Here is a 26,876-nt window from a genome sequence, read left to right as displayed (position 1 = left end):
AGTGGCTGCAGGTGGCTGGAGCGCGGGTCGGTCGCGTTCAAACAGGAACGCGTACTCTTGGCAAGGAAGCAAGGAAAGAACGACCTGACTCGCGCTTTCCTCTACCTGAGTCGTGCCTTCCTCTGTTTCTCCAACTCGAACAATCGAGAGCAAAAGCAGCAACAACTGCCATTCCCATACTTCCCAATGGCTGCTGCAGTGCTGGGAAAGAGATCTCGAAGACTTCTGGATGAACAAGGCATGTACCGACTTCGCAAATGGTTCTGTTGCGAGGGCATTGACTGACTTTCGACTTATAGATCTCTCCATACAGCCTCCTTCACCTAAAAGACAGACGCGACGGTCAGCCCCAAAAATCTACGAGGACAGCGTTCTACAGATCGAATCGCATAAAGCCGAAGCCAAGGCTGGAAGACCGTCGAGATCAATTCGCTCCGTCAGACGAACAGAAAAGGCAACGACAAGCACGACCGCCCCCAAACATGGACAACTTCTGCTATCGGTAGATGAAGTGCCCGAGCAGTCCTCAGAGGTGTCAGGTATGTGAATTTCGACTGAAACCAAGTCCCATAATTAACGCCTTCGAGCATCAGACGAGAACGCTTCGCCATCTATTGTTGCAACTCCAACAACTTCACGCTTCAAGGACGTCTTTGCATCCACATCCCCAAGTACCCCGAAGCATCGTGTCCGGTTGACTGGTCGCCTTTTAACCCCGAGAACTACCCCATCGAAAACTTCTGACCGACCACAAAATGTCTACTCCAGAGGACGGCAACTATTTACCCAATCTGGAAGCTCCAAGATCATCGGCCGCGAGGCAGAACGAGACCAATTGAGCAAATTCATCTCCAAGGCAATAGAAAGTCAGAGGGGCGGTTGCACATATGTCAGCGGCCCTCCTGGGACAGGCAAGAGTGCGCTAGTGCACGAAGTTCTAGAAGTGTTTCAGGACCAGTGTGTCAAGGTTGTGACAATCAACTGCGTGGCAATGAAGACCTCGAGCGATGTGTTGGCCAAGTTCTGTGAGGAGTTTTGCATGTCGTCCAGCGGTCGCCAGACAGCAAAGACAAGCCTCAGTAGGCTCTTCACCAGCGAAGGACCGAATAAGACGATGAGTGTTGTTCTGATGGACGAGATCGACGCACTTGTCAGCAGTGATTGTGAGCTCCTGTATAACATCTTTGAGTGGGCGATGCATCCTTCATCGTCACTTGTGCTGATCGGAATTGCCAACGCTCTGGACTTGACCGACCGGTTTCTGCCACGGCTGAAACTGAAGAACATGCAACCAGAACTTCTACCTTTCCTACCATATTCAGCACAGCAGATCTCCAGCATCATCTCAACGAAGCTGCGATCTCTCCTGTCAGTTGAAGTCTGTGCGACATCGGATTTTGTGCCACTGATGCATCCGGCAGCTATCCAGCTCAGTGGGAAAAAAATTGCGTCTCAAACAGGGGATCTCCGCAAAGCTTTCAGTCTGGTGCGTCAAGCCATTAATCGAGTGGAACAGGAGACCATTCTGAAGATGAATGGAGAATCAAGTGTGACACCAACCAAGCAGCCTTTGGGCGAGATTCGCAATCCAAGGGCGAATATGGAAGCAAGCAAAAGCAACGAGCGGAACCTGCTTACACAAATGAACATGGAGACCGCGCCTCGAGTCACGATTGCACATGTGGCCAAGATTGCGGCCAACTTTTTCAACAACAGCGCCATCTCGCGGCTGAATGGATTGAACCTGCAGCAAAAAGCAGTGTTGTGCTCATTGGTGGCTTCGGAAAATCGAAACAACAAACGTGATCCATTCAAAACGCCATCAAAGTCATGGTCGAGAATTGCCACAGTCAAGGAGCTATTCGAGACATACGGGAAATTGTGCAGACGAGATGAGGGTCTGTTGCAGCCTTTGAAGAACACCGAGTTTCGCGATGTGGTTGCCAGTCTGGAAACGCTAGGTCTGGTACACGAGGCATCGGGGCGACTTTCGGGTGTAATGACACCATCAAACACGCCGTCGCGCAATGGAAAGATCAGCGACGACAAGCAAATTGTCTGCGCAATCACTGAGAAAGAAATGAGAGACGGGTTGCAAGGAGCGGGATCCGACCTCCTACGGAGGCTCCTTGACGAGGAGTGAAGGGGTTGATGTGAATTTTGTGTGGCTTTTCTCTGAGTTGGGCATGTAAGGTTTGTTTGAATTGCAAGGACTGCATCAGCGACGGACCGGAGTTTTTTGTGTGCGAAATGATGATGGACGACAATTTGTGAGATACTGCAAGACCAAGGCGACATTGAGATGAGTCGGAGTGGAAAATGAGACAGATGATAGAGAGGCGTAGGTACCTCCCTCTACATACCTACAGTAGAGTACATTATTGATGTACAATAAAAGAATGAGAAAGTGATGTCAGATGTTTTGGTTGCCTGGGGCATTCTTTGATGAGATTGGATCTACGGAGTAGGTGTTTACAAGTTAGGTAGGAAAGTGCCGATGGTGGTGCAATCGATCTTGCCAGAGCGGAACAAGCCTTGATGGGTTTAGTGGGCTCAACAAGCTTCCAAGTTGGCACCCACGGGCACCTTCCTAAGGACCCAAGGTACCTCAGGGAGGCAGGTGTTCAACTTATTTCTAAAATATATGTGCAGTTGCGCCATGGTGCTTTAGGAAGCGGCGTTCGAGTTCAGTAATTTCCAAATTAAGCACATTCTTTGCCGAGGAAGGTGATCTCATTTTCAGACTCATACGAAGGAAAAGCGATCTACGGAATAAGCAGATGACGCTACCTGAGCTTCGGCTGGCTTGATTTGAGCCAGTCTGAGAGCACCACAACTTCCACAAGTATGTACCTTTACGAGTCCTCGTATGCGATGTCGTGTTCTGGGAGTATGGAGTACAGGGGCACGAGGGCGCACCTGAGGTTAGCTGCATGGGCGTCGTCAGCTTGTGGGTCCAGCCCGCGTCATTCCCCACAAGTTTTACTTCCCACCTGGACTGGAAGATCAACAAGCCTGGCAGCCTGGACACTGGAAAAAGAACCATTATTGACAGCACCCAGACCACCCACGACCACCCACGACCACCCGATAATGGTAAATTGGACACCGATTGTTCCTCCCCCCAATCTCCATTGTCCACTCTTTGATCGCCCCCCTAGGCTTACTCCATGCCCACTAAGCTTTCTGGTTCGGCACCCTAACCGAAGCACTCCAAGGGCGACCAACCGCCTCAAGGCACTGATTTCCCACTCCACCAACACGTCCTCCTCCGGGCGAATGCATGGGCTACTCGTTCTTCTCAGATCGAACTTGGACTAAGAAGGAAGATGGTTGCATTCCTCACACTCAATTCCTGCTGGGAAGTCCATCGCTGCTGATACCTCCAATCTCTCCTTCATTGCTACTGCTGTACAACTGCTTGTCCTCTATCTGGCTCGACCTTGCTAGATCTACCACCTTCCGCGACAATGCCACCGTGTTGATCAACATCTTGAGTTGACTGTTGGTCCCCCGCGACCTCGAACCACTCCGCTCCACAGTGACTTGCTTCCTCGCCTAGCTATGGCCTCCCAGGCAAATAATGATTCAGATGGTCCCGCCTTCCGCAACAAACCGTTGCAACCCATCGACCAACTCGCCTCTCAACTTGCCCAGCAGACAGACAAACTGCAAGGGAAACCCAAATCTGATAAGAAGGCCCCTGCTGGTGGCTATGACTCGACCCCGATCCCAAAAGCGCCTCCGGGTTATACCATCAAGATCACCTTCCACAAGGCTGAGAACCTCCCTTTTGCCGATTTTGGAACCTTCTCGTCGGATCCCTATATCCTCGCCGCGCTCAAGATCGACCTGCCCAAGAGACACAAGCAAGATCCTGAACTCAGGCTGAGGACTCCTACCATTCATCGCAATACCAACCCCGAATGGGAGGTCGACTGGGTCGTTGCGAATGTTCCCGCCTCGGGCTTCTTCCTGAAATGCCGCCTCTACGACGAGGATCCTAATGACCACGATGACCGGCTGGGAAATGCCCATGTTGTCGTTAACAGCATTGATGACAACTGGAAGGGCTTCTCCCATGAAAAATTCCCCTTGAAGAAGCGCATGGCCAGCAAACGAGCCTACACCTTCCGTGGATGCGCTGCTCTTCTGTCTAAGCGCGTTAAAATGAGTGGTGATCTAATAGTCAGCGTTCAAAACCTGGGTCGTACAAAGGATGACAATGGCGGACGCGCCTATACAATCGCGCCGCTCCCCTGGAGTCAACATTACTCGCCTTTGATCGGTCGTCTTGCCGGCACCAAGGAGTCAGAGCAAGGCAAAGATGGCAAAGAGACTCTGAGATACAAGTATGTGTTCGCCTTGCACTTCCCTCTCTTCTACTGACGAATCCTAGCTTTCAATCAATACAAATGCAACTCGCCGGCCCCGTGCCTGCAGACCTCTATCACCGCTATGTCGAGTTCAAACCTTTCGTCCAGGGAATGTTCCAGAGCAAGAGCCTGCGTGGCAGACTACTGAACCGAGCGCTCCACCACCAGCACGCTCGCGTTTACAACTTTGACAAGAGCACAAAGTATGGCGTCTTTCAAGAGCCATGCATTGATTTGACCAAAAAGTTCCTCGAATTTGTCCATTACGACCAAGGAGGTCGCATCTTCACCTACGTCCTTACTCTGGATGCTCAGTTTCGCTTCACCGAAACTGGCAAGGAATTCGGCATCGACCTGTTGAGCAAGCATACTATGCACAGTGATGTGAGCATCTACATTGCCTTTAGTGGTGAATTCTTCATCCGAAAGTTGAAGCATCCACAAGCACATCGAGAACACAGCGGTCCTGATCCATTACAACATGCATTACCCCCTTCGGACGATCCAGGAGCTGAAGCCGAGCAAAAGGACAAGAACGAGGACAAGAACGGGGACAAGAACGAGCTCCGAGAGAAGAATAGCAGTAGCAGCCCCGATCAATCCCACAGCGACATCTCCCACCAGAATCGACCCGGTATCGCTGTTCAAGGGAAGAGGTCGTCGTCCGAATCGATTCCTATTCAATCCTCAACAGCGTCACCGCAATCGCCATCTTCTTCATCGTCCACAGACCCTTCGCACTACGAACTGATCATCGACAATGACAGCGGGACATATCGGCCGAATGCGGAGAAACTGGACATGCTTCGAAAATATCTGATTCACGCATTCCCGGGCTTGAAAGTACACACGCTGGACTGCCAAGGCGATGAAGCCAAGATGAAGAAACTCAAGGACGAGCAACGACAGCGCAAGAAAGAGGCGGGCAAGCAGATCACGTACATGCAAAACAGCAGTCTGAGCTCAATCAGCAGCAGCGACGAGGAGGAGCTGGATGCCCGGGCAAGAGGGGAAGAAGGCCGCGAGCACCGGTACAAGCGCGAGATGCACAAGTACATGGGCCACGGCCAAGATGATTTCCATTACGATGCGACCAAAGACGGACCGAGTGACGCCCCTGAGAGTGGTGGCAGTGCGAACGTGACCAACAAGGAGCTAAATGAGAAGGAGGAAAAACATGATCCGCTCAATGGGCCCTCACCAGTGGCAAAGGCCGATGACAATGTCAATGACGGCACCAAAGCGAGTTAGTCATCTTACTCGACGCGTCTGTCACGTCCTCTGGAAAGATGTTGTTTTTTCTAATAAGTGCAGCCACTATTGTGGGCTGGGGGTTGTGTGACTGTTGCACACTGCGAGCTCGGCGTTGGTTGGATGCAAGATACCCAGTGTTTAAGAGTAATGTATGATTTGTGTTAGAGGTTTCTCTACTGCAGCTGAGGTAGACGTCTCTAGAGAAATGATATTTCAAAATGCATCAGGCATGACACGTATGATTATGATTGGATTGGCGGGAAATATGACGGATTTGTTATCTACCTACGCAAAGTCTGCCTGTAGACTTTGATCTCGTTTCTCATCGTCAACATGATGACCACCCTTTGCCATGGGAGCACGGCATGATCTAATATGATTCTTTGCAAGTACCAGGTGATACCTTTTGGTGGTGACCAAGTGACGCCTTCTGGATTTCTTGTAACCCTCCTCTTGCCATGCTAAGGTGTCTGTCTGCCTTTTGTAGCTGCCGAGGTAGGTACTGTGGGGGCTCTGTCATGACCCTATGTGGAACCTGCCGATCTTGAGAATAAAGGCCGTGAGAAAGAAAATCGTCTCCTTGGTGGGTTGCGGCAAGGCTAAGTCTTTCAGTAATCAACCGGAAAATTCATCCATCTGAAGCGACACGTGAAAGACCAGGCCATGGCACCGCCATCTGTGCCTGAAGGACCGTCTATGGGGGCGGAAGGGGACCCGTAGTCAGATCAAACAACAAACGGCCAGCCGAAAGGCACTTTGGATACTATCGCGAACCTCTTCGATCCTGTTCCAGTAGTTGGAGAACCTTTTCAGTGGCTTCGACAATTAAACCCCATTCAGTTTGATGTATGCGCTCCTCAAGGTCTTCCAACGTATCCTCTTTGCGAATCTCGACATCGCGCACGAGGATAGGCCGCCCTGCATCAACCTGTGTGATGACTTCATGGATCATGACGCCCGTCTTTGTGATTTTGCCTTGTTGAAAAGCATCGAATGCTCTGCCAATCGCGTTGGAGCCGTCAAACTGACCTGGCAGGGCAGGATGGAGGTTGATGATTTTGACGTTTGCCCTCTGCAAGGCGTCGACGAATCCGTGAGATAGAATATGCATCCATCCGGCACAGATGACCAAGTCGGGGGAGGGGATATGGGTTAGGATCTTTTGCGCCAGGTCCACGTCATATTGAACTCGGGCAGCTTCGACACCTTCAGGGGTGGCTGGGTGTTTCTTCTTGTACGCAACCAGGTTGTGGTAGGTGACGGGGATGTGGGCTTTTTGAGCTCGTTCAATTCCCTTTGCTTCACGGCGGTTGGAAATGACGTGGGTGATTTCTCCGTGAGCCAAGGTCTTTTTGGGGGCAGGCTTGTTGCTGGTAGAAGGGGCCTGACCACAGGCGTCGATGAGAGCTTGCAGATTTGTGCCTGAGCCGGAAATGAGGACGGTGATGTTGAAGGAAGTCGAGGTGCTATAGGTGCGGGTTTTGTCGGTGGTTGAGAACTTGAGGGAGGTCATGGCGAGGTCGGTCATGAAGTGGGATGGAGGAATGAGGGGGTCGTGGGCACGAAAGAATGAACGAGGGCCAGATTAGGGAGGATTGTTGGTCAATATGCTTGACTTGAACAAGCGATCTTACAGAGACATGGTGAGAGGACTTGAATGGGATGAGGCGCCAGGGTGGCTGAAGTGATGGACTTTTTGGTGGTTTGGGCAGTTGGACCAAGGGATCAAATCAAGCGAGGTCGAGTTCGAGGCCGAGATCGAAGGGTGGTTGGTACACTTGGAACCGCGATAGGTTTGGAATGTTAGCAGGTCTCAAGTTTGAGGATGTGCCGTAGCGCACCCTGCAGATGCAGGCTCAGGAAAGTGTCACAGACTAAGGTACCTCAGTGCTTGGTTTGTGCTGAGATGAAATCTTTGGTCCAAATAAGCAGAACAGGGTAAGGTGCGACCTTAAACGGGGGAGGAGCGGATGTGACTGGCGCCGTATCCACTATATGGAGCCAATATTTCTAGAGCTGCTATAAGCATCCAGTTATAAGAAGATATAGTGACGCTGTCTCAAGTCGTTGAACCTCGTGTGGACTCACTGTAGGGACTTAACTAATAAAAATGCGCTGCCGCTTGGGATTATTTCTATCTCCAGACTAGTATTTTTGGCTCATTCTTGCTAGCATCTCGTCAGTCCCACTCGCATTTGCAGTACTCCGTACAGCATGGCGTGAATGGGAACGACAAGAGGGCCAGTCAGGCTGCGATCCAAGAAAAATAAAGCAACTGGTGGGGCGCTGGTTGATTTTAAGTGCATCTTCCCCCCGCTGTCCATAAAAGCGGCCCGCCAAGACTTTTTCCAGTTGCCAAGGCATTCACTTCAGTCCAGACCACGTGATATCATTTCGTCCTCGCGTTCTCCAATTCAACACGTTGAATGTATTGTATGTCAACCACATTTCTGATCACCCACACTCGCCATCTTTACCTTGGACTATGCCCTGTTCAGAGACCATGACATAATCCATTCTCATCTTGTCTGCCACAGCCGACGCCCAAAAACCGCCAGACCTCGATCAAAGTGTCTCGATCAAGATGTCCGAGTCAAGGACCATCAATCTCCCCATTCCTCCACTCCCTGCCTCCACGTCACCAACGCTACAGACGCAGATTCAGCAGGTGATAGCTCAGAAAGGTCATTTCCACAAAGTGACCGAAAAATCTCTCCGTGCCGAAATCGATGGTCAGGCAGAGTCCAAGCTTGTCACAGATTCTCTCCAAAAGGACGACCAAGCGAAGGAGGATGAATCACCTCAGGCTCGACAAGAGCGTATTTGGAAATCCCGGGAGCAGATGATGGGCCAACTAAAGTATGATCAAGCTTGCCCAACCTGCAAACACGCGACTGACCAATCCTAGTTATGCTCAGAATGAGATCTTATGCGCACTTGACTTTGTATCTTTGCTGATCTCCAAACAATCTACCCCGGCTCAGACGTCCATGTCGCCGGCCCTAAAAGAGGCAGTACCAATTGGTACGCTTGCTAGCCACCTGATCCAGCCCAAACCGCCTTCGGCATCCGCCCGAAAACAACTTAACTTGGTCTCTCAGGGTTGGAGATGTGAAGGTTTCAAGGCCGCCTCACAAAAACTGGCATCGGCCTCAGCCGCTCTGGGAGCTGATAGTGACCGCGAATCTACTTACTGGGCACAGGTCGCTGATCTAAAGGCCCGAGGGTGGCCAGTTAGCAGACTGCCTCGAGATAACAAGGCTATCGGCGTTCATTTTGGCTTCTCAGAAGCTGCACCACAATTCCGTGACCGGGGTTTTGGCCTTCTACGACAGGCTGACGACGGGTCCATCTATCTTGACACTCATGCCAAATCAACCCGACAGGGGCGGCTTGCAGTTTATATAGTTCGAAAGGGCCACATTACAGGTGCTTTCTTGCCCCAGCCCATCACTCATGGAGATTCCGCCTCAATCGAAGCGCAGATTACCGAAGCTCGTGATTCATTGTTTGACCAAGAGTTGTTTCACGAGATTACCCGAGAAGCTCGTCTGATGGCCAATCAAGGAGTTGTCCGACGTGCACAGTCAGTCGAAATTGCTGTGGGCTCTCAACTCCAAATACGGTTGACCCTTGACGATGGGCAAAAGAAGACAGGAGCCCTGGACGCGGAAGATGAGGACATTGCGCAGTTCCTTGGAATGTCCCTACGACTTCTGCTCGCCGCAGCCCACCAACAGAACCTAGCAAGGAGATCGCAACGACCGCCTGTCATGGTAGCTAAGCCACGGCCGACTCCGGAGTATGCCCTCCTTCGTCCTATCCTTGCACACTTACGACACAAAGCGGCAGTGGACGCGTTGATGTCGGAGTGCCACAAGATTGTCCATGTCTTAACCAAAGCTGGCTTGCCCGCCGAGATGAGTCCCGGTCAAGCCACTGACACAGTCTTCGAGTCCTTGAAGACTGAAACATCCTCCTCCATTTTGCCTAGTCTTCTGCTACCCGCCAAAACTGCCTTGAAACTCAGCTTGGGAGACTTTGCTCAACTAGATGTCGGCATTGCAACGTTCTTGGGGCCCCCTTTATTTGGGACACGATATGAGACTTCAGAAATTGACTTTGGCTTTTCGTCGGTTCCAAAGTCGCAGCACGAGACGTTGGAATCAACGACCGTCTTCATTCGAAGGATACTCCTCCTTGGCTTGGTAACTCGTGCGAAGCAACTTGCCTCCGAAAATACGCAACCTCAGGCCGCAGTGTGGTCGGTTTCAAGTCCATATAACGGTGAATTGACTAGGTACGAGTCCGGGGAGGCCGTGCAAAAGTTGCAAATCGCTTTTCTGGGCCAGTCAATTAGCATGCGTTGGATCTCAGATCTCAGATCATCCCCTAAGGTGCACCAATTCTGGTCGTGGAATGCGACAGGATGTTCACACGCTGGGGGTACGGACGTTACATTCAGAGCTGATCAGAAGTTTGATGAAATAATATCGAGCATCTTTGCGGAAAGCGCATGAAACACCCAGATTGCCGCGACATCCTTGCTCTCATCCTATCGATAAACAAGCTGAAAGCCTTGTCATGCATTGTCTTTGCCGGGAAAGACAGGGACAGTATGGCAATCTGTGGTTAGGATCATGATTTCTGACTAAAGCTGAAACTGGCTATAGTATCTGCAGTGAATGGTCAGAACATTATACATGATCGATGCTGATGCTGCTCCTGTTCTTGCGTAGCTTGTCAAGCCATATTCAAGAAACAAAGGAACAATGATGCAGGATGCTCGATTCCCTTTCGCATCAGAAATGCCAGTTCCTTCGTGGTAAGAACACGCCGCACTCTACGGCTTTCGTTTCGCCGTGCAATAGCGACGATACTTTCCCTAGCGCACCGCTTTAATCAGTTCCACTTGCTTCACACTTTCCTCTCACTGACTTCTCGGTCGGTCTCAACTTAAGGGCAAACTTTGCGTGGGATCTAGATCTACTTCCTTGCACGATCAGTAGTTGCCGAGTTCTAACATGTGCTCGATTGTCCTTTGAGAGAAATTGAGCGCTATCTAGATGGCCTTGTCTGACATCTCTTCCTTTACAACGATACCTCGGGTATCAGTTACGAGATTCCCCACAACTTTGATATCCGATCCTCGGACGGTGACATCCCTGCCAGCAAGTGGACCATGACTTCAATACTGTTGGAAGCGGTCTCAAAAGCTCCATCGCGAGCTGCAGATTGGTTACCTTGGGTTTCAGAAGGTATAACCTAAGCCTATTGTTCGCCCTTTGAACTCTGGAACCGTGAACCTCTACCCGACCCGTCAATCGAACAACCTCTGGTCGCCGGCTTATAATGCACTGTCCGCAGTTTTTGTATCAAACCGCGCCCGGATATATGCTCCGATCGTCATAGACATTTTTCGTGAGGTGGGTGTGTTATTGCGCAACCTCGCCAGAATGCAACTCGCCCAATATTCCGAACCATCTGAACTACTACCGTCTGCCATCGTCAACGGATGCTGCGTGCTACACTCAGTGTTCTCTGCCAAGATTTTTGCTCGCAGCATGGCTCGTCCCGCTGTAGGAGTACCAGATACTCTCAGGTTGGTACCCCGCAGACGTGACTTCATTTTGACGTAGGTCGCACTTGTTATAGGTAGGATCCGTCTACGGAAAGGAGCGGTCGTATTGTTTCTTCAGGTCCACGGATGCTTCCAGAGGTGTGACGTTATGGACGATACGGCTGCGCCCCATACTGGTATATCCCACTTCTGCCCCTTCCACCTGCTGAAAGCATCTCGTTTCAGGAGCATTCAGAAAGAACAAACGCAAACCCCATTCTACCTTTGACACAACTCTACCCCACGCATCCACTCACTACAAACATGCCTCGAGGAGCTGAGTACGCTGGCGAGCCGCCTCAATCCGACAACGCCATTGAGAATGGAAAGGATATCATCCACGGAGGAGATGGAAAGGTGTGTGACCTCACGCGATCTGGTCGGTCTTTATTCACATTGAGTTAACACATCTCCCTGAACAGCCCACATCCGAAGAAGAGATCCGGAGAGCCGGAAAAACAGCGCCTCTGCCCGAAGGTCTGAACGAAGTTCATGATGACGTTCACAGTGGAGGTGGAAGCAGAGGATTACCAGCAGGTGGCAGTGGAAAAGGCGGACATGAGCCAAAAACTCTCGGGGAGGAAAAGGGGCTACATATTGAACGCAAGAAATAGGCTCGCATGGCCAATGGTCCAAACAATGTCACCTTGAGATTTCGATGGTTCTGACATTTATATACTCCCGTCCCGCGTTGATCGTTTAACCTGGCCGCTCGCTCTCGGAACACGACTGGCGAAAGAACATCTTGTCCAACGTTGCCGTCCCTGGCATCCCCGTATCTAATAGTGTCTTCATCGTTGTCCACATCGGGCGCTGTCCAGTCCACACCTGCCTAGAACTACGGCATGACGATTGTCAAGACCCCACCGGCCGAGTAAATGGTCTTCACGGCCCTTTTATACAGAGCACCTTCACATTTCAACTCAAGAATCCAGGACAATAGGCGCCCTTCACATCACACCCACATGAGGAGTGCCATCCCATCCTTCATCCGAGACAGAAGATTCACGAGACGTGAAACTAGCGCTGTCACTGTCGCTGAGACTCTGGTACTCCCTGATGGTTACATCAAAGTCCGGGAGCTCAACTGCTCGTGCGGTGTCAACCCATAGGGATTCTGCGGCTGAGAGTCGTTGCATCCATTGGCCGACAGTGATGGTTCCGCCGCGATATGTGAAATGGAGATTGGCGTACGGGGAGATCGGGTTGAGAATACCTGCCTGTCGGGTCTTGTGTTTCCAGTCTGGGTGAGCGTCGTGGACGATGTACGACCGTTCGGCGGACAGGGCATTGATATAGTTGAAGAAGGAGGGTTCGGAATCTTATTATGCATTAAGTTTAGCCTTGTGTTCGATATGGCTTGTAGAGCAAGGTTTAGATCTGATGTCATTGTAGTAGGTATATAGGAGTGTAGGCTTTCAGCGAGAGTGCTGACCCAAATGAAAATAGATAAACTCAAACTCACATGATTCAGGCGGGCCTGAAAGTGGTGTTAACCACTCAAATCGCTCTTGAAAGAGGGCTTCTAGCCTAAGATAGGAGGCGTAGACAATAAGATGTTGATTCTTGAAGTGCCCATAGAGCGTCCTGCACAGCTTCGGGAAGTTGAATAAGCATTGACGCCGGGAGTGCTGCTATGTGAGAGATATTGCTCGGGTCGTGTGAATGAGGTGGCTCCAGGAAACGACAGTCTGTCGCGTAATTAGGCTCCATCGTGGTTCAATTGCTTGACTGAGAAATGTCACCTTGGCTGTCGCAAGAGGTGAATGGGATGAGATAGACAGTGACGAAAGGAGAGTAGTGGGTTTCATGTGCACGAAGCAGTGGCACAACTCTTGAAGCTATATACCAGAGGGTCATGTTCCATGTTGGCAGAGCGAAGGCATATCGGTAGCCGGCTCCGATATCTCTATATGAAAGGCCATAGAGAACCGACTTAGACATGATATGATAGGTGGGTAGTCGACGGCGATGATGTTGGATAGGTGGGGAGTGCTGCATGCTCAAGGACATGGACGGGCGCAGTCAATCTCGTCGGACTGGATGAAGCTACCTCAAGGCTCGTGAGAGAGATGACGGTATGGAGCTGTCTGACTGTCTACCCCAAAGAGGGCTGCATGAGTGGCATAACCTATAGACAGAAGCACATAAGATGCGTTGCCATAGTCCACAAACTAGAGTTAAAGGATATTTAAACCCTAACTCAGGATGGACTCTCCGGTTGAGTGCCCCAGGCGTACCTCAACGGCCCCGCAGAATATCGACCGCACCACCAGCGAACCAGCGATCACGACCAGTCAGACACTTACCGTTCAATACGGATGTCTAGGTGCTAGACGAAACAATGAGGTACTCGACATCGCCACGCACGAGCGGCGCAGTCGGCGCTCCCATTGACGGACGCCGTGTGGTCACTTCACATTGAGACCTTCCTAAAGTATTTCGCCCCTGCAATACTCTGGCACGTCGCCTAGCGCCTCCAACTCGACGCGGCATGGTCATGCTGGGGATATGGCCAGTTAACCTTCTTGTGCGTAGAAATACCGTTTTCCTTGACAACCATGCGGTAGGGCGCAGACGACCGAAATGCGATACATGACCTGTTGCAATAGATGACATTGATTGCAGAGCGTCCCCAGATTACTCCTCTTATCTTGGCACCCTCGCTTAGTGTTCCGATGAATATTAAATTCGGACGATCATCTCGCGTCAAAGCGATATGACAAGGGATGTACGCTTTCTGCTACAACATTACGGCAAAATGAGTTCAGAAAGTACTATCAAACAAGTCACTAGGAGACCTTAAAACTTAAACCGCGGGACGATCACCCGTCTTACTCAACGGCTTCTACGTTCAGAAATGATTGGAAGGCTGGAATTTGCCCCATTGCTTCTGCAGAGGCAGGGGCGTTTTCCATCTGGTTGTAATTTTAGCCGAATGAGCCCAGCACCAAATACAGGAGAACTACTTGATGTCGGATAAGCGCAAATCGCGTCAATGAAGAAGAATGGTAGTGTTGTCGCGCTGAGCCTCTGAGACACCAAGCCGTGTGATCTACTCAGTGAGCCCGTGCATTTGGGAAGGAATATATACACTAATCGAAGTAGGAGTCCCTCTCTCCTGTGCACAGCTTCCCAGTGGGCTTCTTCATTACATACGTGAACTCGAGGTCAAACTCCTTTCAGTGACGCCGACCTCACAGGATTTCCACCGTTATAGCTACTGCTGGCCATTTGAAAATTCCGCATGACACAATCGCCCAGCTTAAACTTGCTGACCTTCGAGCTCATGCAGCACTGACGTTGCAGCTAAAGCAGGTACTCGAAGAAACTGGAGCTTTCAGTTTTTGTCCCTCTTACTATTGAACCCCTCCATACGTTGCTTACGCTCCTTTGCTTTCCGAGCCGCTCCCCGGTAGAAACTCCCGGGATACGGACGACAGTCGTCATAGGCTTCGCATCCGCCTATTCCCCGGTCCCCAAGTGCCACCAGGGATCAACATCAAGAAGGCGCGTTTTCTTCTGCGCACTTCCTGAGTTATACACTTAATCTACATGTAGCAGCCGCTCCGGGCTGACGACCATAATTGCACAGGGTTGAAGGAGATGTATGGGAAGCGATCAGCATTGCATCAACTCTGGTCTAAAATCCTTACCGACTCCACACCATGCACGTTGTTGAAGATGGTTCTCACTGATACTGTGTCAGAGGAGATGAGCAACAGACTAAGTTCGAGACCATTTTGAGAAACCACGCAGTACGTAATCCTCACACTTCATCTCTTTTAAGTCATGCGAAATCAGCAGCAAGCATTTTGTCGCTGGGAAGACGAGCATACCTACCAGTGTAACGATGCAACCAGAAAGCCCGTCAGATAGAAGGCAGCGACTATCATTCAAGACGTGAAAAATATGCAAGATTGGGCACCAGAAATGCAGTAAAGAGAGACCAACGTGTCACTACTGCCAGATGAGACGCGTCGACTGCGTGTATCCTAACATTCCGACCAAGAAAGCCACCCTTTCTACCAATCACCCCGCAAGTGCTTTTACTCGGACACCGAGACATCATTCACAGCCTCGCCGACAAGCAAAAGAGAGGAGGAGATGTCGATACTGTGCCTGAATCTGCGATTGCGAATCCGAACATAATCTTATCCAAAGATCTTGTGCGCGGCCACTCCTCACACCTCTATCTATTCTAAATATTTGCAGCCAATCTTGCATTTGACATCGTCAACCAAAACAGCCTCGGTGGACGGAGTCACAGAAATTGTGAGCAACTCGTCGGTTCCAATCCAGGCACTCGAGCTAGGGTCTTGTGAAGCAGCGTCTACAGATTTTCTGCTTGACACCTTGGCATAATATTTTGCGGGCACATCATACAAAGGCAAAGGCGATATGATAGAAGAGAATGAGCAACCTAGATCGCGAATGGGATGGGAAAGCTACGGTAGCCTTTCGTCAGAAGAGTACGAGTGGGAGAGACAGGTTTGGCGAGCCATGATCTCTTTTGATGCGCATGATTCTCTTGTACTGGGCCCAGCCACGAAAGTTAGTAATAACGTGTTCTAAACCTCGATATAGATCGGTAGTATAGTTTCGTAGTACATTAAAAGAGCGCAAGCTTGTTAGATTCTTCGCAGCCAGCACCATAGGGGAGTAGAGCGTCACAGAACCTTTCCCGAGGGTGTTTCGGATAATGCTTAAAAGTTTTGAGAAGAAATAAAAAATCCGCCCTATCTTGGACTCGACCGGATATAAGGTGCACTACCATAGTCACTAGGAACAAGTTCTAGTCCGTCCTACGGTCGCCTCTCGATCTCTGCGAAGGGTCATTATAGCTGTGCAGAAAGACATCAGAAGGCACCACTGATTGTTAGCAAGGAGGATGTCAACGACGCGTCGTATCCCAGTGAGACTTACGTTTCGAATGTATATGGGCCGATGAAAGAGTGGGAAGATTAGATACACTATCTTAAAGTATACATCGACAAGACTGATCACTATAGGTTGACTGGCGATCGCGGGAGCACTCGATACCTGATATGATGACCTGAGGTGCGCTGGGGAGCTGTCGGTAAGTGACTATAATTGCACAAGCTGTAAGCCAGCCTCGTGAGAAGATTTCGGCATGCCGAGAAGACTAGAATTTCTATCCAAATGTACCGTTCGTGGCCATCCCATCTTCGAGGGGCGGAAGAGGGGTGACCGGACGGTCTGACTCCTGACCTAGGCGTTAGATTGGTAGAGAACCCCCGAAGGAAGTTCAGGTGGGTGATGGTGCGTGCGACTCGTCCGCATGGTTCGGCTAAAAGGTTGAACGGCTTTCCACCAGGATTATTGCTTGACCAATCAAGGACCGCACATCAATACATTGCCACAACACCACGCAACTTATTCTGTGAGTAGGGCTCTGACGCAATGCTGGAGGGACGGAAATCGGATCGAATGAAGACCAAATTGGGGTTGATGCAAATGGTTAAATGGGAGGTTTTGTGGGAATGAGGGTGGCCTGGTCAGAAAACCATCAAACTGCCCCTTCACGATCATCGTCTGATGACCACTGAGACAGCCAGGCCGTGCTAGTGAGAGAACGACTTTGGAGCAGACAAATAACTTTCACACCATGGACAAGGTAAGTCATGTGAAAGAGTTACTCGCCAGGATCTTGAATTAACTTGATTAGTTCAATTTGAAAGATCAGACGGCAGTGATATCAGGGGCAGCTCGAGGCCTTGGTCTCGCGTTCGCAGAAGCACTTGCATCAGCAGGATGCAATGTCGCCGTGTTGGACATCCTTCCCAAACCGTCACCGGAATTATACGAATTGCAATCACAACATAACATCAAAGTCAAGTACTATATCGTTGATATCACTGTCCGCGACGAGGTTATCACTACGGTCTCGCAGATCATCCAAGACTTCGGCAGGATTGATATCAATATCAACGCCGCTGGCGTTGTGACCGACGAACCCTTCTTGACAACCTCAGACAAGAATCTCCAGCGAACTTTCGCGGTCAACGTCAATGGCTCCTTCCTTGTGGCGCAAGCCTGCGCAAGCACTATGGTCGAACGGTACAAAGCACAGCATGGCGACACACCTGCAAAGGACGCCACAACCGGGAGTATCGTTTTCATCGCCAGTATCGCCACCTACATTGCCAGCACCGCGCAGCAGATCTCATGCTACACGGCGTCTAAAGCTGCCATCAAGGGACTCGTGAAGCCAGTGGCAATGGAGCTGTCCCGACACGGAATTCGAGTCAACAGTCTCAGCCCCGGCTATACGATGACGGACATGATGAGGGGCTTGCAGTCCGAGCAGCCGGATCTGGTTAAGCAGTTTGAGAAAGAGACCTTGTTTGGGAGGATCGGGTTGCCGGAAGAGTTGAAGGGCGCGATGTTGTGGCTATGCTCCTCCAAAGCCAGCGGTTGGTATACAGGACAGGATCTGCTGCTTGACGGAGGTGCCACTTCTTGGAAACATCCTGCAGTCTTGAATTGAATCATAGTTGGCAGTTCCCGATCTCGAATTGGCAAATAATCACCCAGAACAGTACTATCTTGAAGCCGTATGAATTCGTGTTCAGGTGCAAGAAATCATTGGAATTAATGGCGCGTAGAGGTCTGCTTGTGGACTGAACGTACTGAGACGAGCGTGACATCCTCCACGCTAGAGCTGTCAAGAATCATTCTCGATGGAAAATCTATTCAAGGCCACATTGCGTATGGACTCGTGATACGACGTTTGCCCGAGTAACAGCGGCGGTGAACTTCTCCCCAGATCTCGCATGGTAGACCAGACTTTCAGCTCTCCACGAGTCTCCCACATAACCCACAATCTTGGGAGTGCCCACCGTGGGGTTTAGTTTGATACACCGACCGGTCACGCAGGCGGTTTGCAGCGCAAGAAACCTGTGAGGAGGAGACGAAGCGGAAAAGCGGGCGAGAAGATGACTTGACTGCCGGGTTGTCGAATCAATGGCTAAATGGCTAAATGGCTGAATTTCAGTCGCCAACTGGCCGTGAAAGCCAAGGTGATGGAAGGGCGGAGAGGAGGACTTCTGTCCAACAAATAGGAACCATCTGGTATGCGTGTGATATAATCGACTGTGGAGTCGCCACCATGGGGCATCAGAGGGAAAAAACTGGCACTCCCCGTAAGTCTCGTCTTTTTCTAGGCTGAATACTAATGACATCCCCTCGGGCGAGAACTTGGCGTATTATCAAAGTATTTCAAGGTGCGAGCAAGCATCTCGTTGTCAGATCTGAAAGCAGACAAGCCGTGACCACGATTTTCTTCCCGTCTGGACGAGCCATCACAACGATTCTCACGTCTTCAGGCCTTTCATCTTAATGGAGAAAAAACAGACATGCCGTTGGGCGGCACTTTCGCTATCCAACATTGCCTCAGTCTTCCTCCCCGATCTACTCGGTCGCGAAGATGCACAGTATGAACACAAGCTGGTCGCAATCAGTACGACGGGCTCAGTTGAACGAGCCCAGAAATGGTTCGAGGACAACAAGATCCCGGATCCTCAGTCGATAGCCATCTACAACTCATGGCAGACTATGCTGGAGCAAGGCAACTTTGACGTGGTGTATATCTCAACACCGCATCCGTTGCATTATGAAGAGATATTAAAAGCCCTCGAATGTAAACGGAATATCCTGGTTGAGAAGCCAGCAACCATGAATGCTGCGCAATACCGAAAATGCACGCAACTTGCGAATCAGCAGGGTGTTGTGCTCATGGAAGCGATGTGGACACGCTATCTGCCTGCAACGAGGTACCTGATAGAAGAGCTCTTGCCGAAGATTGGCAAAGTCAGGAGGGTGTACTCTGATTTCTCATTCCCCATCGTCGGACCGGACCTCTCAGATACGTCTCGATTTCTGGATAAGGCAGCTGGAGCGGGTGCTCTACTGGACCAAGGGGTTTATGCACTGACATGGGCGGATCTTGCACTGAACGGAATCGAGGTTGGGGAAACCAACGTGGTGCACTCCAGTTCTTGGAGCGTCCCTGGAAGGCCCGGCGGGGTTGACGACATTAACACTGTCGTACTTGCGAACAAAGGCGCCACGGCTATCATCACGACCAGCATGACTGTTCCTGGATCGAGCAAGCCTCCATTCTACGTCCGCCTTGGTGCTCAGAAAGCGGCCCCTTCTGTCAGGATTGAAGCCACAGAGGCATCGGTGGCAATTCCTTTCCCACCGATTCGGCCGGAAGAGTTGCATGTACAGTGGTACGGAGATGCCCATTTGAATGAGGATGGCACGGAAAAGAACGAAATCATCAAGAAACCTGTCAATGGATGGGGAATATGGTATCAGGCGGATGTCATTGCGGCGGCAGTATTCAACAAGCAGCCGGGCGTGATAGGGGCCGAGGAGAGTTTGAGGGTATTGGAATGGCTGGATAAGGCCAGATCGCTGGCAGGTATAACATATGACGAGAAGCTGGAGAAAGTGTAGGTGGACGTATTCGAGTAGACGTGCCGAATCATCAACTATGGCTCAAAAGGTAAATGACAGCCACAGGAAGTTCGCTCCTTGCAGTCTAGAGAAGTCGAAAACCTGTGTCAAACACCCTTATTCTCTGTACGGAGTTTAGGGTAAAGCTGACTAGAGCTTCAGTTATGTAGGGTGGCTGAATATCACGTGAATGGTCACGTTATCACGTGACTGATATAAAGACGACGTTTGTTCTTGGCATCGAGAGGATGTCCTTTCTGAACATGATTAGAATCCGACGTTTCACATATCAACCACGTAAATATCAGGCTTCGTGTCCTTATATTTAAGAGGACTGGAATTCAACTAGTCTGCATCGGGGCGCACAGCAGAGCAAGTTGTCTTCAAGATGACTACGAGGTACAGAGTGGAGTGTACGTCAATTGTCTTCCATCTACTCCTCTCACCGACAGTACTGACCGCTCTCAGATGCTTTGAAGGCAAGTAGATGATTATTAGGGGTTATGAGAGGCCATGCTGACATCTACGGGCATCAAGACACATCGTCGTGACCAGCTTGTAAGTCGAAACTCCGTACTGCCCTCCAGCCAGGCTGACTGACTTGATTAGATCGAATGGATCAAAGGTCTCCTGGCTGTTCCATTTGTTCTGAACTCCCAACCTGCGGTAGAGTATGACGACAGCAACGCACAGAGTTTGAATTCAATGGCAAGGTCCGCACGACAGAGGTATGCCGAGATCTTTAGAGATGTCGAAGACCTCATTCTTGACCACAGTAAGTGTTACGAGAGCAGGTCCTTCGGGTGGCTGACCATATAGTCAATCATCAAGATTCTCCGACCGCGAGATCAAAATTGAGGATGCTGGTGCCAACAATTTCAACGTTCTTCACTCCACTAGCACTTGAGGATTCCTTCAAGCAACAAGATTCAATACGGGCAATCTCTTCGCGGCGATTTGTTGCCCCTTCATTCAACGACATACGATTGATTCTAAACACTGCTCAGATCATGGCCATGATTCAGCCGAAACCCTACCGGTCTCTCAAGATCAACATGAAGCCAGGCCTGGAGCTGTTGACGTTTGATGGTGATGTGACCTTGTATGAAGACGGGGCCTCATTACACTCGGTAGAATCTGACCCGGTCATTCTACGACTGTTGCATTTTTTATCCCAGGGAGTCCGCATTGGCATTGTGACTGCGGCCGGCTACACACAACCAGAGAATTATTTCCAGCGGCTGTCAGGCTTACTTCTCGCCGTCAAAGCTTCAACCTCTCTCACGCCTGAGCAAAAGACGAATCTCATCATCATGGGTGGAGAGTCCAACTTTCTACTGGTGTATGACGACACGGCAGAGTACTGCTTACGGTACATTCACCGCCGCGAGTGGGTCCTGGAGGCCATGAGTGACTGGAATGAGCCTGCAATCCAGTCTTTGCTGGACGTTGCTGAATCGGCATTTCACTCATGCATTCGAACTCTGCATCTCCAAGCTAAGGTCTTGCGAAAGGAACGAGCTGTGGGCATCTATGCGGCCGACCAGTCCAAGAAGCTCACACGTGAGCAATTGGAGGAGACAGTCTTGGTAGTCCAACAAGTGGTCGAATCCTCACTCAACACCGTGGACCCAGAGGGCAAGGTCATTCATGCAGACATACCGTTTACCGTCTTCAACGGCGGTGCTGACGTCTTTCTGGACATTGGAGACAAATCCTTGGGAGTACAGTCGTGCCAGAAATGGTTCGGTGGCATCTCCCCTTCACGAACGCTACATGTGGGTGATCAATTCTTGAGTGGAGGAGGTAATGATTTCAAGGCCCGGAGTGCTTGCTGCTGCGCATGGATTGCAAGCCCTGCGGAGACTGTGGCATTATTGGATGAGATGATTGCACTTGGGGAAGGGAAGTGACATTCGGATGGGTCTGACCTGGGATGGGAGTTATCACGTAGGCTGGAGTAAGGATGCCAGTTGTTCACCGTTGAGTGCAGGCGGTAATAAGTACTCGGAGGATCAACTGGTGGCTGGTGACTGGTGACTGGTGACAGACGGGGAGGGGATATGGGACGATGGGACGTTATGCAATTTGCGAAATCTACCTAATTATCACAACCTTCGGAAGATGTTATCTCCGATCCGTGAATAGACACTTTTGACACATCTGGGCTGCCACTAACGACGCGTCTGGTATGATGACTTGCCCCTTTCCTTAACCAACCCTGGTCCGCCTCTTCTTCTCACGTACTAAGGCACGTAGACCAAATCCTACTACTAACGACCATCCCATATACGTACGAGTACTTCTACACGAATCTAACCAGACCTGCAACAAATGCGGTCCCATCCCTGTTGGCTCTGTCGTCGTCGTCTACTCCTCTCACTCACCTCAAACACCCAACCGTAAACAATCCCTGGACGCCCGATCACCGACTCCTGCCGTGTCCAGCCGCACGACACACCACTACTTTCCTGTCGTCTCGAGCCTTGACATGAGCACGACGTGTCTACCCAACGAGGCCATGCCCCAGTAACTGCTCCTCGACAATCTCTCTGAATCCTCCACCTGCGAATCGGTGCCATCGCCGCAGTCCGAAAGGCCTCAGATGCCCCTACCTCGGTCTCTCCCACCATGTCGTCTATGCGCGGTCTAGTCCAGTTCATCGCCGACCTTCGCAATGCAAGAGCCCGGGAACTCGAGGAAAAGCGCATCAACAAAGAGTTGGCCAACATTCGTCAGAAGTTCAAAAGCGAGAAACTCGATGGCTACCAGAAGAAGAAATATGTCTGCAAGTTGCTATATATCTACATCCAAGGCTACAACGTCGACTTTGGCCATCTAGAGGCTGTCAACCTCATCTCCGCAGTCAAGTACTCCGAAAAGCAGATCGGGTACCTCGCAGTCACCCTCTTCCTGCACGAACAGCACGAACTCCTCCACCTGGTCGTCAACAGCATACGCAAAGACCTCGCGGACCACAACGAGTTGAACAACTGTCTGGCCCTCCATGCCGTGGCCAATGTCGGTGGCCGCGAGATGGGTGAGGCCCTCTCCGTCGACGTCCACCGTCTCCTCATATCTCCCACTTCCAAATCCTTTGTCAAGAAGAAGGCAGCCCTGACCCTCCTCCGACTCTACCGAAAGTTCCCAGGCATCATCCAACCGGAATGGGCCGAAAGAATCATTTCTTTAATGGATGATCATGACATGGGTGTCGTCCTGTCCGTCACTTCCCTGATCATGGCACTGGTTCAGGACAATCCAGATGCCTACAAAGGTAGCTACGTCAAGGCTGCACAGCGACTGAAGAGGGTCATCATCGACAACGATATCTCTCCCGATTACTTTTACTACAAAGTGCCTTGCCCGTGGATTCAAGTCAAGTTCTTGAAGCTGCTGCAATATTACCCTGCCTCAGAAGACACCCATGTCCGAGATCTCATCCGTGGATCTCTCCAGGCTATCTTGAATGCCGCCAATGAGACGCCCAAGAATGTCCAACAGAACAACGCCCAGAACGCGGTTCTGTTTGAAGCCATCAACCTCGTCATTCACCTTGGCAATGAAGCTGGTCTCCTAGGCCAGGTTCCCACCAAGCTAGGAAAATTCATCACCTCGCGAGAAACCAACGTTCGATATCTCGGCCTGGACGCCATGGCGCATTTTGCCGCTCGCTCTGACAGCCTCGAGCCCATCAAGAGACACCAGAGCATCATTATTGGCTCCCTGCGCGACAGAGATATCAGCGTCAGGCGAAAGGGATTGGATTTGCTCTACAGCATGTGCGATACGACTAACGCTCGGCCAATCGTGAATGAACTATTACGTTATCTGAATCAGGCAGACTATTCCTTGCGGGAAGAAATGACGCTCAAGATTGCTATTCTAACGGAGAAATACGCTACAGATGCCCAATGGTACATCGACATTACCCTTCGCCTGCTCGCCATGGCTGGAGATCACGTCAGCGACGAAGTTTGGCAACGTGTCGTCCAGATTGTCACCAACAACGAGGAGTTGCAATCGTATGCTTCACAGCACATCTTTGAGTACATCAAGGCTGACAACTGCCATGATACCCTGGTTAAGATTGCCGGTTATATCTTGGGAGAGTTCGGACACCTGATTGCCGATAACAATGGGTGTAGCCCTATTGAGCAGTTGATGGCGTTGCAGACGAAAATGATCTCGGCTCCTGACACTACGCGGGCAATCATGTTGTCTACGTTTGTCAAATTTGTCAACCTGTTTCCAGAAATCAAGCCACAGCTGTTACAGATGTTCGAGTTCTACAGTCATTCGCCCGACTCGGAACTGCAACAGAGGGCCTGTGAATATCTCACCATTGCTACGCTCCCCACCGACGATTTACTACGGACCATTTGTGATGAGATGCCTCCCTTCTCCGAGCGCGCCTCCGTTTTGCTCCAGCGACTCCATCAAAAGTCGGTCGGCACGAGCGAACGCAGAACATGGGTGGTTGGAGGCAAGGACGCAAACAACGACAAGCAAGAGATCCTTCTGGCCCAGCAGACAGGCTTGAAGCGGACCTTTACCACCATTGTCAATGGCACTCAAGGGGCCCCCAACGCAAATGGAAACGGGACTTCGGCCAAAACGAGCACCAAGACGAACGGGTCTGCAACCAAGGACCTGGTCGGCTTGGACATGAATGGTCATAGTGAGGATTCGGCCAAGAACCTCGCCACAGCTACACATCTTTCTCCTGACTGGGATATTGGGTATGAACAATTGTATTTTGCCAACGAGGGGGTCTTGTTCGAGGACCCTCAGATCCAGGTCGGAATACGGGCTGAATACCGTGGCCATCTCGGCGTGGTGAAACTGTACTTCACCAACAAAGCCGCTTTTCCCATTGGCTCCTTCACCACCACTCTTGACAACAAATCATCAGCTGCCTTGAAAATTGACACCAAGTCTCTACCCGAGTCCTCTGTCAATCCTGAATCGCAAACACAACAGACCATTGTTTGTACATCGATAGGCCCCTTTTCCGATGCCCCCACTATCCGCATCTCCTACCTCGCCGGTGCCTTGCAGGCTTACACCCTGAAACTCCCCATTCTACAGCATCGTTTCATGGACCCATCCGACTTGTCGGCCGAAGATTTCTTCAAGCGGTGGCGCCAGATTGGTGCTGGAGCCATGGAAGCGCAAAGCACGTTTGGCCTCCGATCGCCCAGTGCAGAGATCAATGAGAAATTCATGCGAGAGATTGTTACTGGGTTCCGATGGAAGATTTTGGAAAATGTCGACCCAAATGCGAAGAACATTGTGGGTTGTGCAGTATTGCAACTTGAAAAGGGCAAGACTGGTTGTTTATTGAGGTTGGAACCAAATATGGCCCAGAAGGTAAGCGTTACATTCCCCGCGCCCCGAATGATGCCCCTGGTTGTTTAAATTCTTCAAGTTCGTGTGGCTTTGATTGCTGACATTTGGTATGGTAGATGTATCGCTTGACGATCCGTGCTACTCAGGAGACTGTGCCAGGGATCCTGCTGCCGATGATGCAGGAGCGGCTTGCCAAAGGTTCATAGAACGGACCTCTTGATGGGGATCAAGAACCAGACGGCGAGGTCGAAAAAGCCCAAGTTCTCATGTATAGTAAGTCGCCGGACACGGCTGGCCTGCGCAGAGACTCTTGGCCCACAGTCGACGTGAAGCGAATGTCGCGTCCTCAACATCCCCGTGTGGCAGAAGCACTTTGAGCCGCCGGTTCATGGGGTGCATGTGAACCACAGCCTCGATACGACACGAGTACGTATATTGCAGTACCAAGTGCTGCCAGGCAAAAGTGTTTGGGGACTTCGCTTTCTCTCGGATTTAGCCAACTTAACGTAGCACATATTTTCTTTGACCGCCGTCCCGCAGGGCTGGATGGATGACTGGCGTTGGAACATAATGTCTTTTTAGCTTTGTCATGAACATAACATACCTTTAGCCAGGAAAGTGAGATTCCACGGTGACAGACGGTTGGTTCTTGACGCAACTGCGAGTCAAGAAGGATTCCCGGGACAGAAGTTTACTTCATTCGCTCCCATCCTCGGCTTGTTCCAGTACTTTGGCATCCTTCTTGGCTGGACGTTGGCCAAAGATTGTACTTCCTATTCGGACCTCACTGCTGCCTTGACGCACTGCGCCTTCAAAGTCCTCACTCATCCCCATGCTCAAATCGAGTTCATTGGCTTCGATTTGCAATTCCTTGGCCAACCAGTCTCGACTCTCCCGTAGAGAGATGAAGTCTTCATTTTCATTCTCCTCCGTCGTGGCTTGAGATCTCGCAATGGCGCCGATCGTCATCAAGCCTTGGAGCTGTAGATGAGGACATGCATCACGAACATGACGAGCGATTTCGAGCAGTTCGGGTGATGTGGGGTTGACGCCAGATTTTGAGTCTTCTCCTGACGTGTTGACCTGAATAAATATACGCAGCGGTTCGTCCGCTAGATCTTGATTGCCGGTCTCTTTTAATTTCTCGGTTCGCTCTTTTCTCCCCTTTTCCAAGAGACTAGCCTTCTTCAAACTGTCAACGCTTTCTACTGCCCATAGACTCTGGACTTCTCGCGCGAGCTGTGCGGCTTTGTTACTCTGCAGGCCTCCAATGAAATGCCATCGGACCGTGTGAGGAAGGACGCGACTCTTCTCCAGGAGTTCTTGTACGTAATTCTCGCCGAAATGGAGATGGGAGGTGGGTGGGTTGTGGAGAGCAAGAATATCGCTTGCGGGTTTCAGTTTGGAGACTGCAACGAGGCGTGGAGATAGAGATGTGGTTGATGTAGAGGAGGAGGAATTGGATGATTCTAGGGTCTTGGAGATGCGTTTGGTGACTGAAGACAGGTTCTCAACGAGCTGTGCGGCTCGACTGGGGTTGACGGTGACTTTCATGTTTGAGTTGGCTGAGGCTGATGAGCTGCTCATAGTGACTGGGTCGAGTCTCTCTGTGTGGACGTGGGAGTAGGTTTCTGGAATCAGAGAATGGCTGTCTATATGGGATCTCTCCAAATTTTCAAAGCTGTCTCCTGCATAGTGGTGAGTATGTCGCTATGAGCAGAAAGTTAGAAGTCGTCAAATAATGACATGTTACACTTCGCTACGGAGTAATAATTTCGAAGGGCGGG

At 50.7% G+C, this 26,876-nt stretch overlaps 6 protein-coding genes across 6 annotated transcripts; 4 read left to right on the top strand and 2 right to left on the bottom strand.

The window, feature by feature from the left end:
• Nucleotides 1-186: 186 nt before the first annotated feature.
• Nucleotides 187-2,329, top strand: PV10_02466 (uncharacterized protein; the record flags this gene model as incomplete). The annotated part of the gene is made up of 3 exons (XM_016366784.1): nt 187-265; nt 300-539; nt 588-2,329. The coding sequence occupies 3 exons, from the start codon at nt 187-189 to the stop codon at nt 2,141-2,143; spliced, it is 1,875 nt and encodes a 624-aa protein (XP_016226302.1). The 3' UTR covers nt 2,144-2,329.
• A 1,010-nt stretch (nt 2,330-3,339) lies between these two features.
• Nucleotides 3,340-5,823, top strand: PV10_02465 (uncharacterized protein). Its single transcript, XM_016366783.1, has 2 exons — nt 3,340-4,352; nt 4,400-5,823. Exons 1-2 carry the CDS (start codon nt 3,565-3,567, stop codon nt 5,625-5,627), a joined length of 2,016 nt encoding a protein of 671 aa, XP_016226301.1. The 5' UTR covers nt 3,340-3,564; the 3' UTR covers nt 5,628-5,823.
• Nucleotides 5,824-5,859: 36 nt separating this feature from the next.
• Nucleotides 5,860-7,543, bottom strand: PV10_02464 (phosphoribosylglycinamide formyltransferase). The gene has a single exon (XM_016366782.1). The coding sequence runs from the start codon at nt 7,156-7,158 to the stop codon at nt 6,394-6,396; it is 765 nt and encodes a 254-aa protein (XP_016226300.1). The 5' UTR covers nt 7,159-7,543; the 3' UTR covers nt 5,860-6,393.
• A 671-nt stretch (nt 7,544-8,214) lies between these two features.
• Nucleotides 8,215-10,150, top strand: PV10_02463 (uncharacterized protein; the record flags this gene model as incomplete). The annotated part of the gene is made up of 2 exons (XM_016366781.1): nt 8,215-8,489; nt 8,539-10,150. The coding sequence occupies 2 exons, from the start codon at nt 8,215-8,217 to the stop codon at nt 10,148-10,150; spliced, it is 1,887 nt and encodes a 628-aa protein (XP_016226299.1).
• An 11,847-nt stretch (nt 10,151-21,997) lies between these two features.
• On the top strand, nt 21,998-25,721 carry PV10_02462 (uncharacterized protein). Its single transcript, XM_016366780.1, has 2 exons — nt 21,998-25,110; nt 25,206-25,721. The coding sequence occupies exons 1-2, from the start codon at nt 22,369-22,371 to the stop codon at nt 25,293-25,295; spliced, it is 2,832 nt and encodes a 943-aa protein (XP_016226298.1). The 5' UTR covers nt 21,998-22,368; the 3' UTR covers nt 25,296-25,721.
• PV10_02461 (YggS family pyridoxal phosphate enzyme) lies at nt 24,443-26,800 on the bottom strand. Its single transcript, XM_016366779.1, has one exon. The coding sequence runs from the start codon at nt 26,674-26,676 to the stop codon at nt 25,786-25,788; it is 891 nt and encodes a 296-aa protein (XP_016226297.1). The 5' UTR covers nt 26,677-26,800; the 3' UTR covers nt 24,443-25,785.
• Between the last annotated feature and the right edge of the window lie 76 nt (nt 26,801-26,876).

The sequence above is a fragment of the Exophiala mesophila genome (assembly GCF_000836275.1).
Source record: "Exophiala mesophila strain CBS 40295 unplaced genomic scaffold supercont1.2, whole genome shotgun sequence".
NCBI classification, from domain to species: Eukaryota; Fungi; Ascomycota; class Eurotiomycetes; order Chaetothyriales; family Herpotrichiellaceae; genus Exophiala; species Exophiala mesophila.
This window is presented reverse-complemented; position numbering and strand designations above follow the sequence as displayed.